Consider the following 17106-nt stretch of genomic DNA (forward strand, 5'->3'; position numbering starts at 1 on the left):
GGTCAAGTTACCAAAATATACAATATTTATACTCCAATACTCCAAAAGTATTACCGTACACAAAACACAAGGGAAGTAAACTATAGGAAGTATTTGTAAGAAATATTACATCATTTCATTTCATTTCAAATATTACATCGTTCCAGTTGCCATGGCGCCGCGGATGGCTGCCTCGGTGTGTTGGTGCGCACTCTTTTGCCTTATTTTCTTTATAAATCCAGTTTTCTGCCTTGGTTTCCGGAGCTCTTTCACCAGAGAAGAGCTCATTAATATCAGAGAAACAACTCCAGTGGATTTTTTCCCACCTTTCTCGACTCACCTGTGGGATTATTGGACATTTTGGTCAGAGGTCACTGACCGTTGCTCTCGCAGTGAAACGCCGGAGGAGAGGAAAACGTGCCGGCGCGCTTGCGCGTCTCCGCCGGCGCGGACTCCGCACACCGCTCCCAGGTATCTTTCTCTCCAAGGTGCGTTCACTGCCCAACAAGCTGGATGAACTTCAGCTACTGGTGCAGAAGAACAGAGACTTTTCTTCATCTACGTCCTGTGCTTCACGGAGACGTGGCTGTGTGGATCGATTCCGGACTCTGCGCTGGAGCTGGCCGGCTTCCAGCTCTTCAGAGCGGATCGCGACACAGAGCTGTCCGGCAAAACGAAGGGTGGAGGAATCTGTTTTTATGCAAACAGTGGCTGGTGCAGAGACGTGACAGTGATCCTGCAGCACTGTTCTCCTGACCTGGAGACTTTCATCATAAACTGCAGACCCTTCTACTCCCCCCGTGAGTTCACCTCAATCATCCTGGTCGGTGTTTCCATCCCACCACAGGCCACAGCAGATATTGTGTGTGGAGCGGACCAACCCGGACTCCGTAGTTATTGTCCTTGGTGACTTTAACAAAGGTAACCTCAACCACAAACTGCCCAAATACAGACAGTTTGTTAATTGCCCGACCAGAGAGGGGAACACTCTGGACCACTGTTACACCACAATCAGTGGTGCTTATCACGCCGTCCCCCGGGCTGCACTGGGCCACTCTGACCATGTCATGGTCCACCTGATTCACACATACAGGCAGAAACTAAAACTGTGTAAACCTGTTGTTTACAAGAACCTTCAAGAACCTCCAATTACACCAATCACCAAAACAAATTCCTTGTATGTGGAAACATACTTGGCAATAAAACTGATTCTGATTTTGATTCTGATCATATGCCCATCTTCTGAACCATGTACTAGGAAATATAAAGCACATAAAGGAACAATATCAGAACAAATAATAAATCATAATACATATATGCTAACTATATTTGGCAGTCTAATATTAGCCGTAAGGGGTTAGACTCAGTGCATTAGCCCACACAGCAGGCACTCACTCCTGCTCACTCATGGAAAATGCCCAGGATGACAACAGACCTGGTCTTAAGGAAGTATGACATCATCAACTACAGCAAGTGCACAAAGACCAACCTAAAATTGTACAAAAGGCCTTCTGACAAGGGACGTACACCATACGTTTAAACCCAACTGCACCACAACCATGATGATGAGATTTTATTTCAAGTTTCTTGTGTCCACTCTAAATACAGTAACTGACAGCATTGAACTGTGGGACTGATGATCATGTGTTTTCCAAGTGTGTGGTATCTTTACGTCTTTCACGCACATGAACACACACTCCACACACTCCACACAGACAAACAAATTCTAATTAATAGGAAACACACACAAGTTCATTTTAAAAGTATCACCCTTTTAAATTGCCCTTTGAAACAATGGCTGTAACAATGACACAGCTAGACTTGCTCATGATGTTCGAAAGTTGGTCCCAACACTGTTGCAGTTCTCAGTGATGTCCAGTCCAGTTCATCCTGAAGCAGATCCATGAGGTTCAAGTCTGCAGACTGTGCTGATCTTCCAACACTGTCTTTGTACAGACGCAGGGTTTATAATTGACATGAGTTAGGGCACCTGTAGAGAGTGTTTGCATTAACATTGCAGGATTAATTTTCTTCCACTGCTGCAGAGAAACTCTAAGTTGTTAACCTGTTAACTTTATATCTGATTCCTTATAACTCTGAAATTTGCATGATTACATTTTTTTTTTTTTTAAACCTCGGGCAGTTTACGGTTTAACTTTTTGTTACTCACTTGACTTAAACTGCTGAAGTTTCAATAAAAACTGGAAAGATTAGGGTAGCTCATAATTAGTTCAACTAGCTGGTCAGACGCTCATGTAAAACAAACAAATTCTGTCATTATTTTTACCCTTTATTTGTTTACTTACACAATGTTGTAATACTTTTATAAAGAAATATTATATGTCATTTTCTGGAACATATTTAAGTGCAAATCCCATTACCAACATTACTTCACGACTATAATGCGAACATTTCTCAACAATAACATGATGTCAAACATATTTCAGAAAAATGGTTTGCATTGAAAAATGGTGTTAAAAATGGAATTTAAAACATTAGCTTTGTCCTAATTCAGTCTTCTTCACAGTCTGCATTTTCAAAATGAGCATGTCAGGGTCCATTCAATTCCTGCTCCAATTGTGGCTGAGAAATGCAGCTTTCATTTTTATGTCATTTGGAAAACACGATTATTGAATCCTTTAAAATCCCAACTAACTGGGAAATATCATGGTGTATTTATCAATCACTGGTCTATATCTGAGCTGGAACAATGGAGAAGTCCCTTGACAGTGGAAATAATGGAAGCCAGGCATCAGTGGCACTAATACTGAAAGCCAGGCTATCATGGTCCAGTTTACCACTGGGATTTCCACTTTGTCGCTGGTTTGAGGGCAACGTCATGCTGGTGAACTTGCATATTTATGACTTAATAAGTTGAAAAGGAGCACCTTACTTTAACATTACTGAAGGATGCAGCTGAATATGTGTACATCAATGCCAATTAACTTTGGTAGAAAACACTGACCTGCTTAACAGTAGTTAAAAGATTTTTTTCTTTTTCAAATTTATATTTTTATGGGGTCAGTAATGTTACAGAGAAAATAATTGTGCATTTTAAATTGTGAATTTGGGTTCACAAACAACTGAAAACTGAGCATACTTAACGTGATAACTAAAACATATTGCTTGGACACCACCTCTTAAACAGTGTTTTTATTTGGGTTTAAAATAGACACAAGTCTGATTGAATGATTAAAATCTGCAGTTTGATCATGTCGTAGAACACAGCAAGTACCTCAATGCTTCAGTTGTGTTGAACATCACACATCCACAAGGACACAGAAGACTTGCAACATGCATAGGTCAGACATCCTTTACATTTCCACACAAACATCCTCCTCACTGGCCTGTAAAATACCATGTGTTACAATTTTCACAATGACTTTGGAAGTACTGGTTTCAGTTCAGCATTAGTATCAAGCCAGTGTATATATTTTCTTTTTCATGTCATCATATTGCTGGCCAGTTACACTTTAGGGCCAAGATACTGAAGTGTCTCATCACTCACCATTTTAAAATGTTTTTCTTGTTGCCACAGAAATGCAAATTTTTAAGTTAAAATTACAAAATATAAAATATCTTTTCAGCCTTTAACTTTATAAGTACAAGGCGTCAACACCCTCAGCACAATGACATGTAGCTTAGATTTGATTCAGCTCTTTCACTGAAATGTAGATGTGAAGGACGATTTTCTTTCATCAAAGGAAAAGTACATTTAGAAGCTTTCATCTTCGATATACAGTAAACCTACTCTGTTAAGGCAAGTGGTGACCGATACGTTTTGGAAGAGTTGCAAAATAATGATGGCAGATATCTTAAAACAATATTACAAAATAAAAGGAAACAAAGAATTGATCTACACATATCACAGCTAAAAATTTCTGTTTATCCATCAGTTCTGAATCTCAACCAATTTATGACAAGGAAGAAGAAAAAGATGATCTGATCTGTACATAAAAACAGCATTTTTACTTCAAAGTTCACACTCGTTTTAGAAATTGAGGTGTGTTTTAAGTGCTTATCAGTCTACTACGAGTACAGTATGTGGTCCATACAAGCAGGTTCAGTCTTCTCAGGGTTCACTGTGCCAACTTACACAATAATCAGTGGAAGTGATTTATATTTGCTTTAAAAGTTGTATTCATGACTGTTGTCATACAGTGCCTCTTTGTTACAAAAAACAATGAATAAGTGCACTTTTGAAACGTCCCACCGATTAGAAACATACCTGCAATTAATGTAACGACTATATTTACTTGGTAACAGTTTGGGTGAAACATGCTGTCTACAAATCAAATAGCAGTAATACTAGAATATATATCACTCACCAATTGTTATCAGGGGATCTAACAGCCAATGGCGTTGCAGTTAAACAGAAGAGTCATCACACTGGTTAGATACATTAGTCATTCCAAGTGCTTTATGTACATCATGGGTTTTTATTTTTTATTCTTAACAAAGCGAGGTACTATATTGTATGCCCTTTCAAACAAGGCAAGCCACTGGTGAGTAACTTATGTAAAGTGGATATACTGTATCGTGATGGGTCTGTTGAGCATCTGCTCAGGATCATCAGGGCTCATCCACTTCTAAACCAACTGGTCATAAATCTGAGATCTTTATTCAGGACTCTGGGCTTTTCAGGATCCCTACTTTGTCTACATTATCAGTATCAATACATGATTAAATCACATTTTCAACCAATTAAAGGACAGATTCACAATTTTTCAAGTCTGTCCCAAAACAATAGTCAGGTTCCCATATGAACACTGAAACTGTTTTTGTTTGCTGTGATCATTCCTCCTGTTCATACTGGACATCAAGAGATCACACCAGTGTAAGCAATAGGGTACAAGAGCCACAGTCTCCATTCTGTGCACAAAAATATGTCTTCAGAATTCCCTTTTTCTGTCACTCTCCCTCCACTGCAGCTCAACAGGGAAACAGTACAGGAAACACCAATGGGAAATTTTGTGGGGTTTTTTAGAAATAAAGCCTCAGGTCACAAGATCAGACTGTGCGTGGGGTCTTCTCAATAAATCAGTATAAATCAATCATTATTACCAAGCATTTCTCAATATTCCCAGAATATTAATATCTGTTATGTATCTGCATTTTGTCCAATTTATGATACAGTTTGGCCTTCTCTGTTTTTGCCTTTTCTACCAGATATCTTTACACTAAGTAGTTTTCCTCTATATTTATTCCTATTCTTCACTGTCCTTCTGTGAAATTCAAAGGATATAAATTTGTTTCAATATTAAATTCAGTCACTACTTTGACTACCATCTCTGAATCTACAAAAAACTGGAACATCAAATTCACCATAAAATTCCCATCCATCCTAACACAGTCACAACATACTACATCACTCAAATAAAATATGCACTATAAATGACCTTTTAATCAAAGTTATATTTTTAATAATAAATAATTCTGTGCTTTTGTGCCCTCTAGCAATTTAAGTAGCAAAATATAGTGTTACATCTCCATTGCGGATAGCAGCTTCCTCCCTTTACTTATCATTGTCAATGCAACAACTGAATAAGTCATGCCTGCTTTTAAATGAGAAAAAAATTGAGAATTTTACAGTGAATAAAATATTTTCTTTGCACATCTTCAATGTCATGTCAAATAAATAAATATAGTGATTCAAGGAGGAGCTGACAGTGTAAACAATGACAAAGCTGTGTTCAGGGAATTTACAGATGCAAAATAATCAGACAAAACATTGAACGCCATATGATTATTTTCTAGCTGCTGCAATGTGTGTGTGTGTGTGTGTGTGTGTGTGTGTGTGGGGGGGGGGGGGGGGGGGGTGTCCTTCCTACGTTAGCAAAGCAAAGACATCTCCAATGTATAAACCACCTCCAGTTTCCTGTTTGAAATTTTGAAATTTTACACAGTGCCAACATGGACACACACACATTTATTTAGTTTCCTTTACATTTCTTCTCCTTTTTGTTCAAAGAAAAATCAGCAAATATACAAACAGTTCATGTTTCAAGACCTAAAATTTCCTAACACTTTGCGGTTTACATTCAGGAACATTCATGTTGAGTGAAAAATGAAGCAATAACCAAACAAAAGAGGAAATAAAATAAAATAAAAAACATTTTCAGAATAATTATTGATGAAGACTATTCATCGCCATACAGTTATCATATGTTACAACTTATTACTAGTTTCTAGAAGTCCAGAGTCCCTTCCAGAGTGATGAGTTATTATAGTTTCTCCTTTGAGGGGATCCAGATATAGGGTCCTGAATGTTCCTCTATGACCTGTTTGCAGTGGTTATAAATGTCCTCTAAGTTGTCTCCTTGAACCAGGGCTGCAAAGCAAAGGGAACTGTTTATGTATCATGGAAATTCATATGGAAAACCTACATCAGATTTAGTTATATTCATGAATATGCACAGTGGTCAAATGTTCCTTTCAAAGAGTTTTGCTGGTAGAGTAAATAAGACCCTGTGGAGTATCCGTGTTTTGCACTAATTATCACCTGAATAGTCTCAAGTTTCTGAAATAATAATATAAATTGAAATATGCTGTTATCACATAGAAATTTGACACACTGGGGCTTTAATATGAGCTTACCTCTACGTACATAAAATGATAAGATATTTCAGTTGGACTGATAAGTGTTTATGAAAGACAGACAATGACAGAGTTGGACTTAAAATGTCATAAGAAAATATTAAATATCTATATAAAAACAGAAATGAACATTTGTACACATGGTGGAATCTTAACAAAATGTCTGATTAGAATTATTTCAAGTTGAAATATTTCCATGCACTAGAGACAATCTTAAAAAAAACTGATATATAAAAACTTTCACTTTTATTCTGTTGAAATGAAGAGGTTTATGTTTAATCAGGAGCTGGCCTGGTGTTTGAACAGTATTGGACATATAAATGTTTTGTTTTTTTTGTTTGGTCTTGTATTAATCTCATACCTGTGAAGAATTCACCAAACTCCTGCTCCAGCTTCATTGCCCTGTCAAATGTCTTCTTGGCTTGTTCCTCTGTCAATCTCTTATTCATGTCCCTGCACAGGGGGACACGACACAAAATATCACATATTCTTGTCTCTGATTTCAACTTATGACAACTGTGAATAAAATTCCAACTAACACTTTACTTTAAGTCCCCTAATATAGTAATTATGCACATGTGTGCGCACTAGCATTGGTCTAGATGTGGGAGTGGCATCTGACAATCATGCTGTATATGGGCCAGGATCAGGCTGTGGAACCAGGCTGGGCCAGAAGAAAACAAGCATGTGGCCCAAGTATGGGCCAGATTTATTTTGCTATCTGGGCAAGGACTGCACCAGTTCATTAATACACTTGTGCGTTCTACATGTGCTCACAGCAAACATGAACAAAATGCACCATAGGGTGAGGGACCTAAGACTGTAACTGTATTATCAAAGCAGAACTGGTTTATAAGAAGAGACAAAATGAATACTCACATTAACGAATCAATAGACTTAGGTTTTATGAAGATGGCGATAGGATAGAGTTGTGCTACTTGTAGTCGTTTGATGGCATTTCCAGACACGTCCAGAATGCAGTGCTTACCCTGAAAGAGAGGCATGAGTTTACAAAAGATTTACCACACAAAACCACATGAACTCTGATCTCTCAGGCATAGTGCAGCTTTGATATCATATCAAAGCTGCACTATGCAAGATTTTTTAAATCTAAAAACTATTCTCCTGTGATGTAATTGCAGCACAAGCTAAACTATGCTGAAAACAGCAGCGAGTAAAAGCTCTGTTTTCTTCTTTCCTGTGGCACAGAAATCACAGATAAACATGAGCTGTAACATGTACAGTTGTGACACCTTGGTGCAGCTAATATGCAGCTTTTATAAACAGATGAAGAGGCTCACCCTTTCAGCCACATATTTCACAGACTGGACACTTGTTCCATAAAGATTATCATTGTACTGTCCCGCCTCGATGAACTTGTGGTCTTGGATGTCCTTCTCCATCTGCTCTCTGGACATCACAAAGTGGTAGTCTCGCCCGTCCACCTCGTAGTCCCTCTTCGGCCGAGTGGTATCTTTGGTGCAAGGAGGAAATAAGCTTTTTATGACTTAGTAACTAAACCGCCATAACAGACACTTGTTACATCTTTTCTTTCATTCTTACTAAAGATCTCACTCATGTCTATAAAACTGCTTTAAAGGGTCCATACAAAAATATTAACATGCCACAAACAACACAAACAAATAAGACCCTGGTGGAAATGACTGGGAGCCTCTTTGTCACACCACTGGTAACATCAGTGCAAATCTTTCTTAAAATTAACACCATCTGTTTCAATAAAACCTGCTGCTTTCATCCAAAATAGGATGGTCTTATTACTTTTAGTATGAGTGGTGCCTCACTGTGCTGTAAGAAAAATTCTACCGGCCCACAGTTTGGTCAGTTGTTTCCTGAAAATAACTGTGGTGCACATTTACTTTTAAAGATATTGTTATAAAAACTGCATAGTGGGGAAACAGGACATTAAATGTTGTCAGATGTTTTTTCAACATATGCATAAGCACCAATCTCAACCTTTACTGGGAGGCCAGGTGGGCTGGATTCTACACTTCTGTGCTACAAAAACTGAAATGTTGTTCAAGCTCTGGCAAAGGAAGAAAAATCCTAGTTTTACATTGTTAACATGACCATGTGCTGAAAACTTTCTGGAACAAAACATTCTGTCATGTTGGAGCAGATTTCACTTCATATCTTACAGCAAAAGAAAGTGGCTGATAAATACTGAGGCAGGAGGTAAACTACTTTCATATATACATACATCAACACTAACAGTCCCAAACTGATTCTACACAAACTAGATCTCCAGAAGGACAGGGTTAGGTTAGGTTTAGCATTAACTGAACCTAACCCAAAGGGTTATAAGTATTTAAAGGGACAAATTACTTCAAGACTCATTTTCAAAATAAAGGAATGAAAGAGTCAAGTCAGCGTTCCACTCACTTACCTTGGTGCCCTGAACTGATAGCAGCTTTATATGGTTTAAAGGGTAAATTGAAATAAAGGAGATGGGTAAATTAAAACATGCAAAATAAAAACTTCATTCGCTAATGAAGAACACATTAGACAAAGCACAGAGGAGTGGGGTGATGGGTTAGACTGGGGTTACATGTATGTCCTTGGGTTGCACACACACGAAAACACAAACCTGAAAAAAAGCTGATAATGATCCCTACATTTATATAGCTATGGCAGCTTTCTCCTATAAAAACAATTAGCTCCACATGGAACCAAAAACAGTACTGATGCTCCTCTTTCTAGCCTGTTCATCCAGTGTCATGATATTGAAGCTAAATAATCTTAGCATGGTGCATGAGAGATTAAAGCCTCTGGTTTCACAGTGGCATGTGGAAAGCTGGTGGTAAGGAGACTGACAAGGCTGCTCAAACAAAAAATAATGATACGTGTGGTTTGTTCTTTTACTAACCAACTCAGCCGCTGGTGTTGTGAATCTCATCACAGTTTAACAGAAGTTTATCTGTCAAATCTCACTTCAGCGCTGAGATCGTTCAGACCCCAGACAAATAATGGAGATCTGAGGAGAAACACTGGCTCCACCAGCTGAGAAAAAGGAAATGCCAGAACACTGTCTGAATCTCATTTCATTTAGGGGCTTATTCATTTCAATTCTATGTGCAAAAAAATAACCTAAAGAGACTGTCCTCATGTAAGAAATGAACCCAGAGGTCATCTGTGCAGCAGGTTATTATGACCCATTGTTAGGTTTTGTTGCTAGATGCCACCTAGTGGTCATATTAATTATGACAGGAGCAAAGGGAAAAGCACGGTGACGTAGTTTATAGAGCGACAAAGTCCACATCTGGAGGAGGTTGGGGTGGAAACTGGAAATTGACACGGGAGAGTGGTGTTTCTGAAAGTAGCAGTTTATGTTGTTTCTATTATCTGTAACAATGACGACAAAGATGATCAGGAAGACCCTATTTTAACCCAAATCACCATCGTTTCCTAAACCTAACCAGGCCATGACTGTTATTATAGTAACCATGGTGATGAAGGTAGTTATGCTGCTCCTGGTACTATAACCAAGTCACCACTACACCACTACAGGCACCTATGGGACTGTAGTGGTGCTATTTCAGAGACAATCCTATGGTAGAGCAGTGTGGTTCTTCAGGTTGGAAGACTTGAGCCTAAATGTGATTTTTTTTATTGATTTTCCTTAATCTGTTTCATGAAGGCAGCAGGACATGTTATCTACATATCTCTATGATTTGTACTTCGCATACTGCAAACTTAGAATTGTAGCTCCTGAACAGTAAGTTTATGATTTTTGTTCTAATATATCAGTATTATATAGTAGTGAATTGCAGAGTCAGAGGAAGAGGTTTGACTTTCAGGTGTCTGCCGCAGTGAAAGCTGAACAGAATAGGTAGGACATTTACATCACACCGTCATCAGGATCTAAACCCAGCAGTATGTACCAGTACTGACAGGAGAACATACACCACTGCAGCATTATCAGCTGTTTCCACCAGTTTACAGCAGTGTCAGGCCTCAGCTGGATAGCTGAGTTCCCTTTTTTGTTTCCCCTAGTGTTTTGTCTTGTACTTCCTGTTTTATTTTGATACTCACCTCTTTTCTCGTTTCAGGTTCCTCACTTCCTGCCCTCATGTGTCCTCCCCTTGTGTGATTACCTGCCCTGCCCTAATGTGCTGCACCTGTGTCTCATTGTCTTCCCTCTCCCTGAGTATTTAGTCTCTGTGTTCCCTCCCTTCTGTGCCAGTTCGTCTAGTTCTGTATGACTACGTTCCAGCCTTTATTCCCCGTGTGCCTTACTCGTATCTTGTCTTGTTTTTGGTTTTTGCCCCTGCCTTTGCCCACTGATTCTGATACCTTTGCTCCGCGGACTGATCTCCTGTGTACCGACTTTTGCCTGATTAAAGGACATTGTGAACTCGCTTACTGTGTCAATCTGCATCTGAGTTCGAGCCGTTGTTCAGCCTTGACAAGCAGTGAAACTAGAGGCCTATCTCCCTAAGCACATCTGTAATTCACATCTGTTTCATACTTTGGATGGATGGCTTTGGGTGCAACCATGGCCGTCATTAGTTTTCATAAGGAGGTGCAAGAGCTTTTTCTCCTTTGATTTGATTTTATTGTGTCAGAGAAAATTCATGTCACCATAAAAATCAATTCATTCATATTAAAAAAAGAAAAAAAGCTCATTAATTGTAATTTAACACGTTTTCCATTAAATGATTAAACAGTAAATACATACATAAAAGGATGATAAAGGATAAAAGGACAATGAGTATTGTATTTAATTTTATTTACTTGTCCTTTTTGTTTTTATTGAAGAATTTGAAATCATCCATAGACCACCAGCCATCAATGAATTAAAGTGAAAAAGGCAGAACTTTAGGGGACACTGGTGGGATGAGTCCACATTAGATATGATCATGAGCATGACTGAATAAAATATCATGTAAGCAGATCAATAAACACAGTTACTTCAGCATCTCTACACATTGTCTGTATTACATCATATCATGCTACAACTATTGTGTAATGTTAGAATACCACTTGCAATTTCTGATCAACTTTGTTCCACTGTTGTCCATGAACATTTCCAAATAAATTCCTGCTCTGCTTCCATTAACTACTTACGTGGGACACAAGACCCAAACTTGTCGGGGAACTCTGATATCAGATCATCATTGATTCTGTCCTTCATCGGTCCGAGGATGATGACAGGCCTGGCGTAAGTAACTGAAAGGAAAGACAAAGACAGACTGCATTAATGAATGAAAGTAAATCTAATGGAGGTTATTTTTATTGTGTTGTGTGCAGGAGGGCTTTAGTTCTTGTCTGTGTGCAGAGATTCATCAGAAGATATATAACATAAATATGAGTGACAAATATAGATAAACAAGTTATGCACAATATTGGACCAAAATCCGTGTGACTCCTGCTGAGCACCAGCATCTCCTGTCACACAGCTTCATATACGATCAAAGCAAACCACTGTGGAAACTGCTCAGCTCTCACTGTGAAGTATTATAACACTGATATGCATTCAGTGGCTCACTAGGGATAATAATAATATAAATCAGAATTTCTTATGTTTAAACGATAAATTCCTAAATTTATGCAAAGCTACACAAACTCTTCCGTAGTGATGTTCTAGTAACCTTTTGCAAGTAAACCAGTGCAGTGATATCCTGAAGCCTCATTAATGCACATTTCAAAATGAGCATGAAGTTTGATTTCCCAGCATGAAAGAACGACATGACTAGAAATAATAATGCACTGTGGTGAAAGTGTATATAAAATATCTTCCTACATACTGTTCAAAGTTCACTTCTCAAATCCTTCCAGGAAGATTCCTAATGCGAGGTTGGATTTTTAATAAATATTTCACCGATCTAAAGTGGTGCAGCAGACACTGCATTTGTCTAACAGTTGTGTGTATATTGTAATTATAACATTACAAAAAAATATATATACCAATATAAATATAGTATAAATAATACAGTATATTTATGTGGTGAGATAATTTAGGAATATTTAATTACTTATGTTGATTCAGATATTCTCTTTTCATTATTGATCTTTTTATGGTAGTTTAGAAAAGCACCGGTGTTCCACATTAACATTTACTGCTCACTCACTCTGTAGACAACAACACTGACCTCCTCTTTCCTCCTGCTACGCTGCTGCCAGCTCGCAGAAACATAACTCCCCACCTCCCAAGCCTCCCTCTGCATTCAGTTATTCAGGACATGTGATTGGGTTCATTAAATGTTGGGAGGTTGTGACCTCAGTCTGTATCAAGCTTGTTCAAATTTGTTACAGAACATCACATGAAGAGAGCAACATCAAACTAAAATGCACATTGCCGTCATAAAGGGTTAAAACCTTAACATGAATAATGAATAATAATCCTGGATAAACTGAGAACAGGCCTGGAATTACTAATCACAAAGCCCAAGACACAATGTGAGCTTTGTTCAATTTCCTCACCTACAATGATGTGTTTGAAAAACACATCAAAAAAGTACCATACAAGTGAGCAATACAGAAGCAAAGCTTATTAAGACACTGCGGGCTGCTCTGATGACACTTTCACTGAGAAATGACAACTTACTTTCTTGCCGGATCACAGGTTCATATGAGAGAATCACTTCCTCTTGACTCCCTGGTGAAGAAGAGAGTGAAAAACGTTTTCATGTTACTTGAACAAATGCTCATTACTCCCATTTACAACATGACCCATTGGGCCAAAAGCAACATGGATGGCAGCATATGGCAGAGAACGCATCTCTGATGTTCAACCTGATGTTCTACAGAAAAGTTGACTAATATGGTCGTGATAACTCAAAATGTAGGTGTGCAGCTCAGGCTAAATGGATGAATAATGTGGTAAACTATCAAAGCAAAAGAATGAACCAAAATCTTCACGACTGAGTCTGTGTATGTATGAGTACTCTGGCAGGTGTTCATACGTTTATCATCATGACAGTGTCAAGGATGAATGTGGTCTGTGTGTGGAGTTCTCATGTAATAATGTAGTATAACTACTGAGTAGCAATGTGATAATGTAGTACAACTACTGAGCACCCATATAATAATGTAGTAATGATAACTGAGTACCCATGTAATTATGTAGTATAACTACTGAGTACTCATTTAATGATGTAGTAACTACTACCGAGTACTCATGTAATAATGTAGTAATGACTACTGAGCACTCATGTATTAATATAGTAATGACTACAGCTTGCGGCTGGTGTGATCCCATCAAGATGGTCTCAGTTTGAGTTTAGTATCACCCACTTCTCCAGCTGCCCAACTCAATGAACCCAGGAGCTCTGGAAATTTGATAAAATATAGCGTAAACTTTGATATGAGATTTAAAGATACATGACCAAAAAATCAATCTAAACTATGTTGATTTAAAACAGGTGATACTGAATATTTGACATTTGAAAAATGGCTCTTTTTTTAAAGTCTTTCACTTGTGTATTTGTCTGTATCCCAGACGATTTACTCCAACACTAAACAACACGTCACAACATAACTGACAAAACAAACAGACATAACTGAGTCGTGCTCCAAAATCTGCTTCAACCTGACATGCTCACAAGCAAAGACAAAAACATTTTAGGAGTTTATGTCAGCGTCATGCAACCATGCATTAAACACAATCAACATCTGAGGACAAGGGTCAGTTGTCACTCTAATAACCAGAGTGTGGCCTGTAGTGGCTGTGAACTATGGGACTGTCTGACACCATGACATCATCGTTACAGACCTGAGATCTCATTAACAGTAATAAGTAGATAAATGGACGTGAATTTTTACCATAGACCACTGACAATAACAAAAACAGACTGATATAAAACTGGAGGACACAAGACCTTGAATCTGCCTCTTTTAAGCATTCTAATTTCAGCACGAAACAGAACATCTCTTCCTCTTCTAACTGCATTTAAATTATTGTCCAAGTCCAAAAACTGATCCTAAATCTGTAAGAAAATCCTTCCATGACATGTATTCCTTATAAACCTCCACTCCTTGTGATCCAAACCTTGAGTTTAGTGAAAATGCTTGAGACAGAGGTCAACACTCTGCAAACTGAAAAGCAAGACAAACCCAACAAATGCAGCATGCAACAATGCAGGCAAGAGAAACACATTCAGACGGAAACAGAAACGAGGAATCCAACTTACTGAATGTCTTTGTCCCATACCCATCATCACCTATCCCCAGGATGTCCTATTGGCCATCCAGAGAGCCAGAACAGAAGAAAGACAGGAAGGAGGACAGCCGCAACATAAGCAAAAGGTTGGAAGAACATCTCTGTCCAGACACAGAGCAGCCAGCAGGGTGAGCCAAATATACCGTGATACAACTACAGCTGGTTGAGACTGGACCCAAATGATACCTGAAGGAAAACTGGGTCGAACAATGTCACCATATGGGGACATATCACACAAAAATAAACAGGATTGACTCGGCCCCTCTCCTGCTGACTGATCAGCATCTGAGCCACAGTGTCTCTGACTGTGATCCAACAACAGGAGAAAGAAAACAAAGACAACAGGACGTGATCACGACGACTCTACTCTGGAAACACGCCTGTGAATCCCCTGCTGTAACCTGCACTGACTCTCTGCGTGTACGTACATGTGTGTCTGTGAGCTTACTTACGGTCCGAATCACTGCCATCCTGCTCACCCTCTTTGTTCTTGTAGAATGGGAACTTTCGTGTAAAGATGAAATTCTTTTTACGTTTGTCATTGAATGACTGTGAAGGAAGAGAAAGCATGGGGCAAACAGGTATATCTGTCACGTTCATGCAGACAAAACAACTTGCAGAAAGTGGAACGTCAAGAAGTTCTTACACTGAAGATCCCAGGTAGAATAGATGTGATGTATTCACTCTAGTACAGTGGGATATTTAATTAACGTTATGTGAGACCCTGATTAAAATGATGCTATTTTCTATTTCCGGTTAGACTAATTAGGAGAAAATGTATAGCTGAAACAATTCATCAATTGGGTGATCACCAGAAACATAATTAATTGACTATTCATTAAAGTCATTAACATAAATGTGCTGGTTCCAGCTACTGTTTTATATGATTGCAAATGTATTAAATTGGGAATTTGGACTGATGATCTGACAATAGGAAACAATGTGAATATATGATGGTCATTTTTTTTCTACCCTTCTACTGTTTTCTGACATGATATACATTATACAATTCACAGAAAAACATAAAAGATGTAGATTAAACTGAATCATTCTGAAATAATTTGATATAATTATCTGAACAGATCTTGTGATGTTACTCAGTAAAATACGGAACCAGTGGTTAAAATACAATAAAATAAAATAAAATAAATATGTATGTTTTGATCTACATTATTGGAAGAAACATATTGTCAAGCGCATCAATGTAAATGTTATTTAAGTGTTGATACTGGTGGCAAACAAAATCATACTGAGTTTCTTATTTAATCAAGTTAGAAATTGCGGCTCTATGTCCACCAGTTAATACAGAAAAAATATCTTTCAAGTGTTTATTTTATTGTTTGAGTTGGTGAAACTTTAAAAAAGGTTTGTGTTGTGAAATCTACGTGAATGAGAAAGTAGTCTCAGACTTCTGGACCCCACTGTACATAGGGCACCGTCATCTTACAGTGGACTGTGTGGGCTCTGTTTTTGTGTCGGGGCAGGGCACGAAACGCAGTGTTGCACCAATGAACTGCTTATTTTCCTCAGGTGTACTGAGTTTACGTCCTCGACTGCACTGGTTTGGTATCTTAGTGACTCACCATGCTCCTCAGTGAGAGGAGAGGCATCGTTGATGGTTTGACGATGACAGTCCTGTAACTGTAGTGTGGCTCTGCCCACCGCCTGCCTGCTCTGAGCAGGTCGACAGCTCAGCCTACTTCACTGTTCCATAAAATTCTGATCACATTATTTAGTGAAATCACATCTGTGTAAACACCACTAAAATCAGAAATGCCTTTTATTCCTGTTTTGCTCATCTTTCCACTTTAATTGTATTTTGACCATGTCAAAGGAAGTTATTGTTCGTCTGCAAAACATAAAGATGAATGAGTGATTCCTATTAGCTCTATAATCTATAATCTACACTTAGAAGGTGGACTACACTGAAAACCTTTTCTTTACTGTGGTGACTCTCTACAGCTGTCTGATGGCAGCAGGTATCTGATCCATCGACAAACTCTAACAGGAGTCATGCTGCACACTGTCAAGACACAATTACATGGGAACAGACTAATTCAAATGGTCACTTTCATGAAATTCTTTCTGATCCCACACTGTTTTCACACATGGAGGTGTACCTGCTGAGCCCCCAGCACACTGGCCGCTGCCCATTTCACGAAAATAGAGCCCACAGACTTAAACAAACATCTGGATGGAATAAAGCAGACTTCTTGACGTACTACAGTTGCATCAGAGGCATTTAAAGTAAGGTAAGAGAAGAGTTACTGAGGTCATGCTTTGAGAGACAAAACATAACTGAGGTTAAGTCATGGTTAAGATAAGCACACAAAAAACACATGCAGTGATAG

At 38.5% G+C, this 17106-nt stretch overlaps 1 protein-coding gene across 9 annotated transcripts in view; it reads right to left on the reverse strand.

Moving 5' to 3' along the window:
• Window positions 1–2256: 2256 nt before the first annotated feature.
• The window catches only part of dlg2 (discs, large homolog 2 (Drosophila)), a 165340-nt gene continuing 150490 nt past the window's right edge, over window positions 2257–17106 (reverse strand). For 4 of the 9 annotated variants that reach the window (XM_071461138.1, XM_071461139.1, XM_071461141.1 and 1 more), the window contains 7 exons: window positions 14727–14772; window positions 13142–13192; window positions 11662–11763; window positions 7878–8050; window positions 7456–7565; window positions 6938–7029; window positions 2257–6310 (listed from right to left, as the gene is read on the reverse strand). In XM_071461138.1, the coding sequence (XP_071317239.1) occupies window positions 6204–6310; window positions 6938–7029; window positions 7456–7565; window positions 7878–8050; window positions 11662–11763; window positions 13142–13192; window positions 14727–14772 (681 nt within the window). In that variant the 3' untranslated portion in view covers window positions 2257–6203. Of the gene's footprint in view, window positions 6311–6937; window positions 7030–7455; window positions 7566–7877; window positions 8051–8980; window positions 9005–11661; window positions 11764–13141; window positions 13193–14726; window positions 14773–15207; window positions 15305–17106 lie in introns of all 9 variants that reach the window. The other 5 variants (XM_071461136.1, XM_071461137.1, XM_071461140.1 and 2 more) reach the window with 2 other exon arrangements.

This window comes from Trachinotus anak, unplaced genomic scaffold, assembly GCF_046630095.1.
Source record: "Trachinotus anak isolate AG129_WGS33_773 ecotype Australia unplaced genomic scaffold, CSIRO_AGI_Tana_v1 ptg000024l, whole genome shotgun sequence".
Classification (NCBI taxonomy): Eukaryota; Metazoa; Chordata; class Actinopteri; order Carangiformes; family Carangidae; genus Trachinotus; species Trachinotus anak.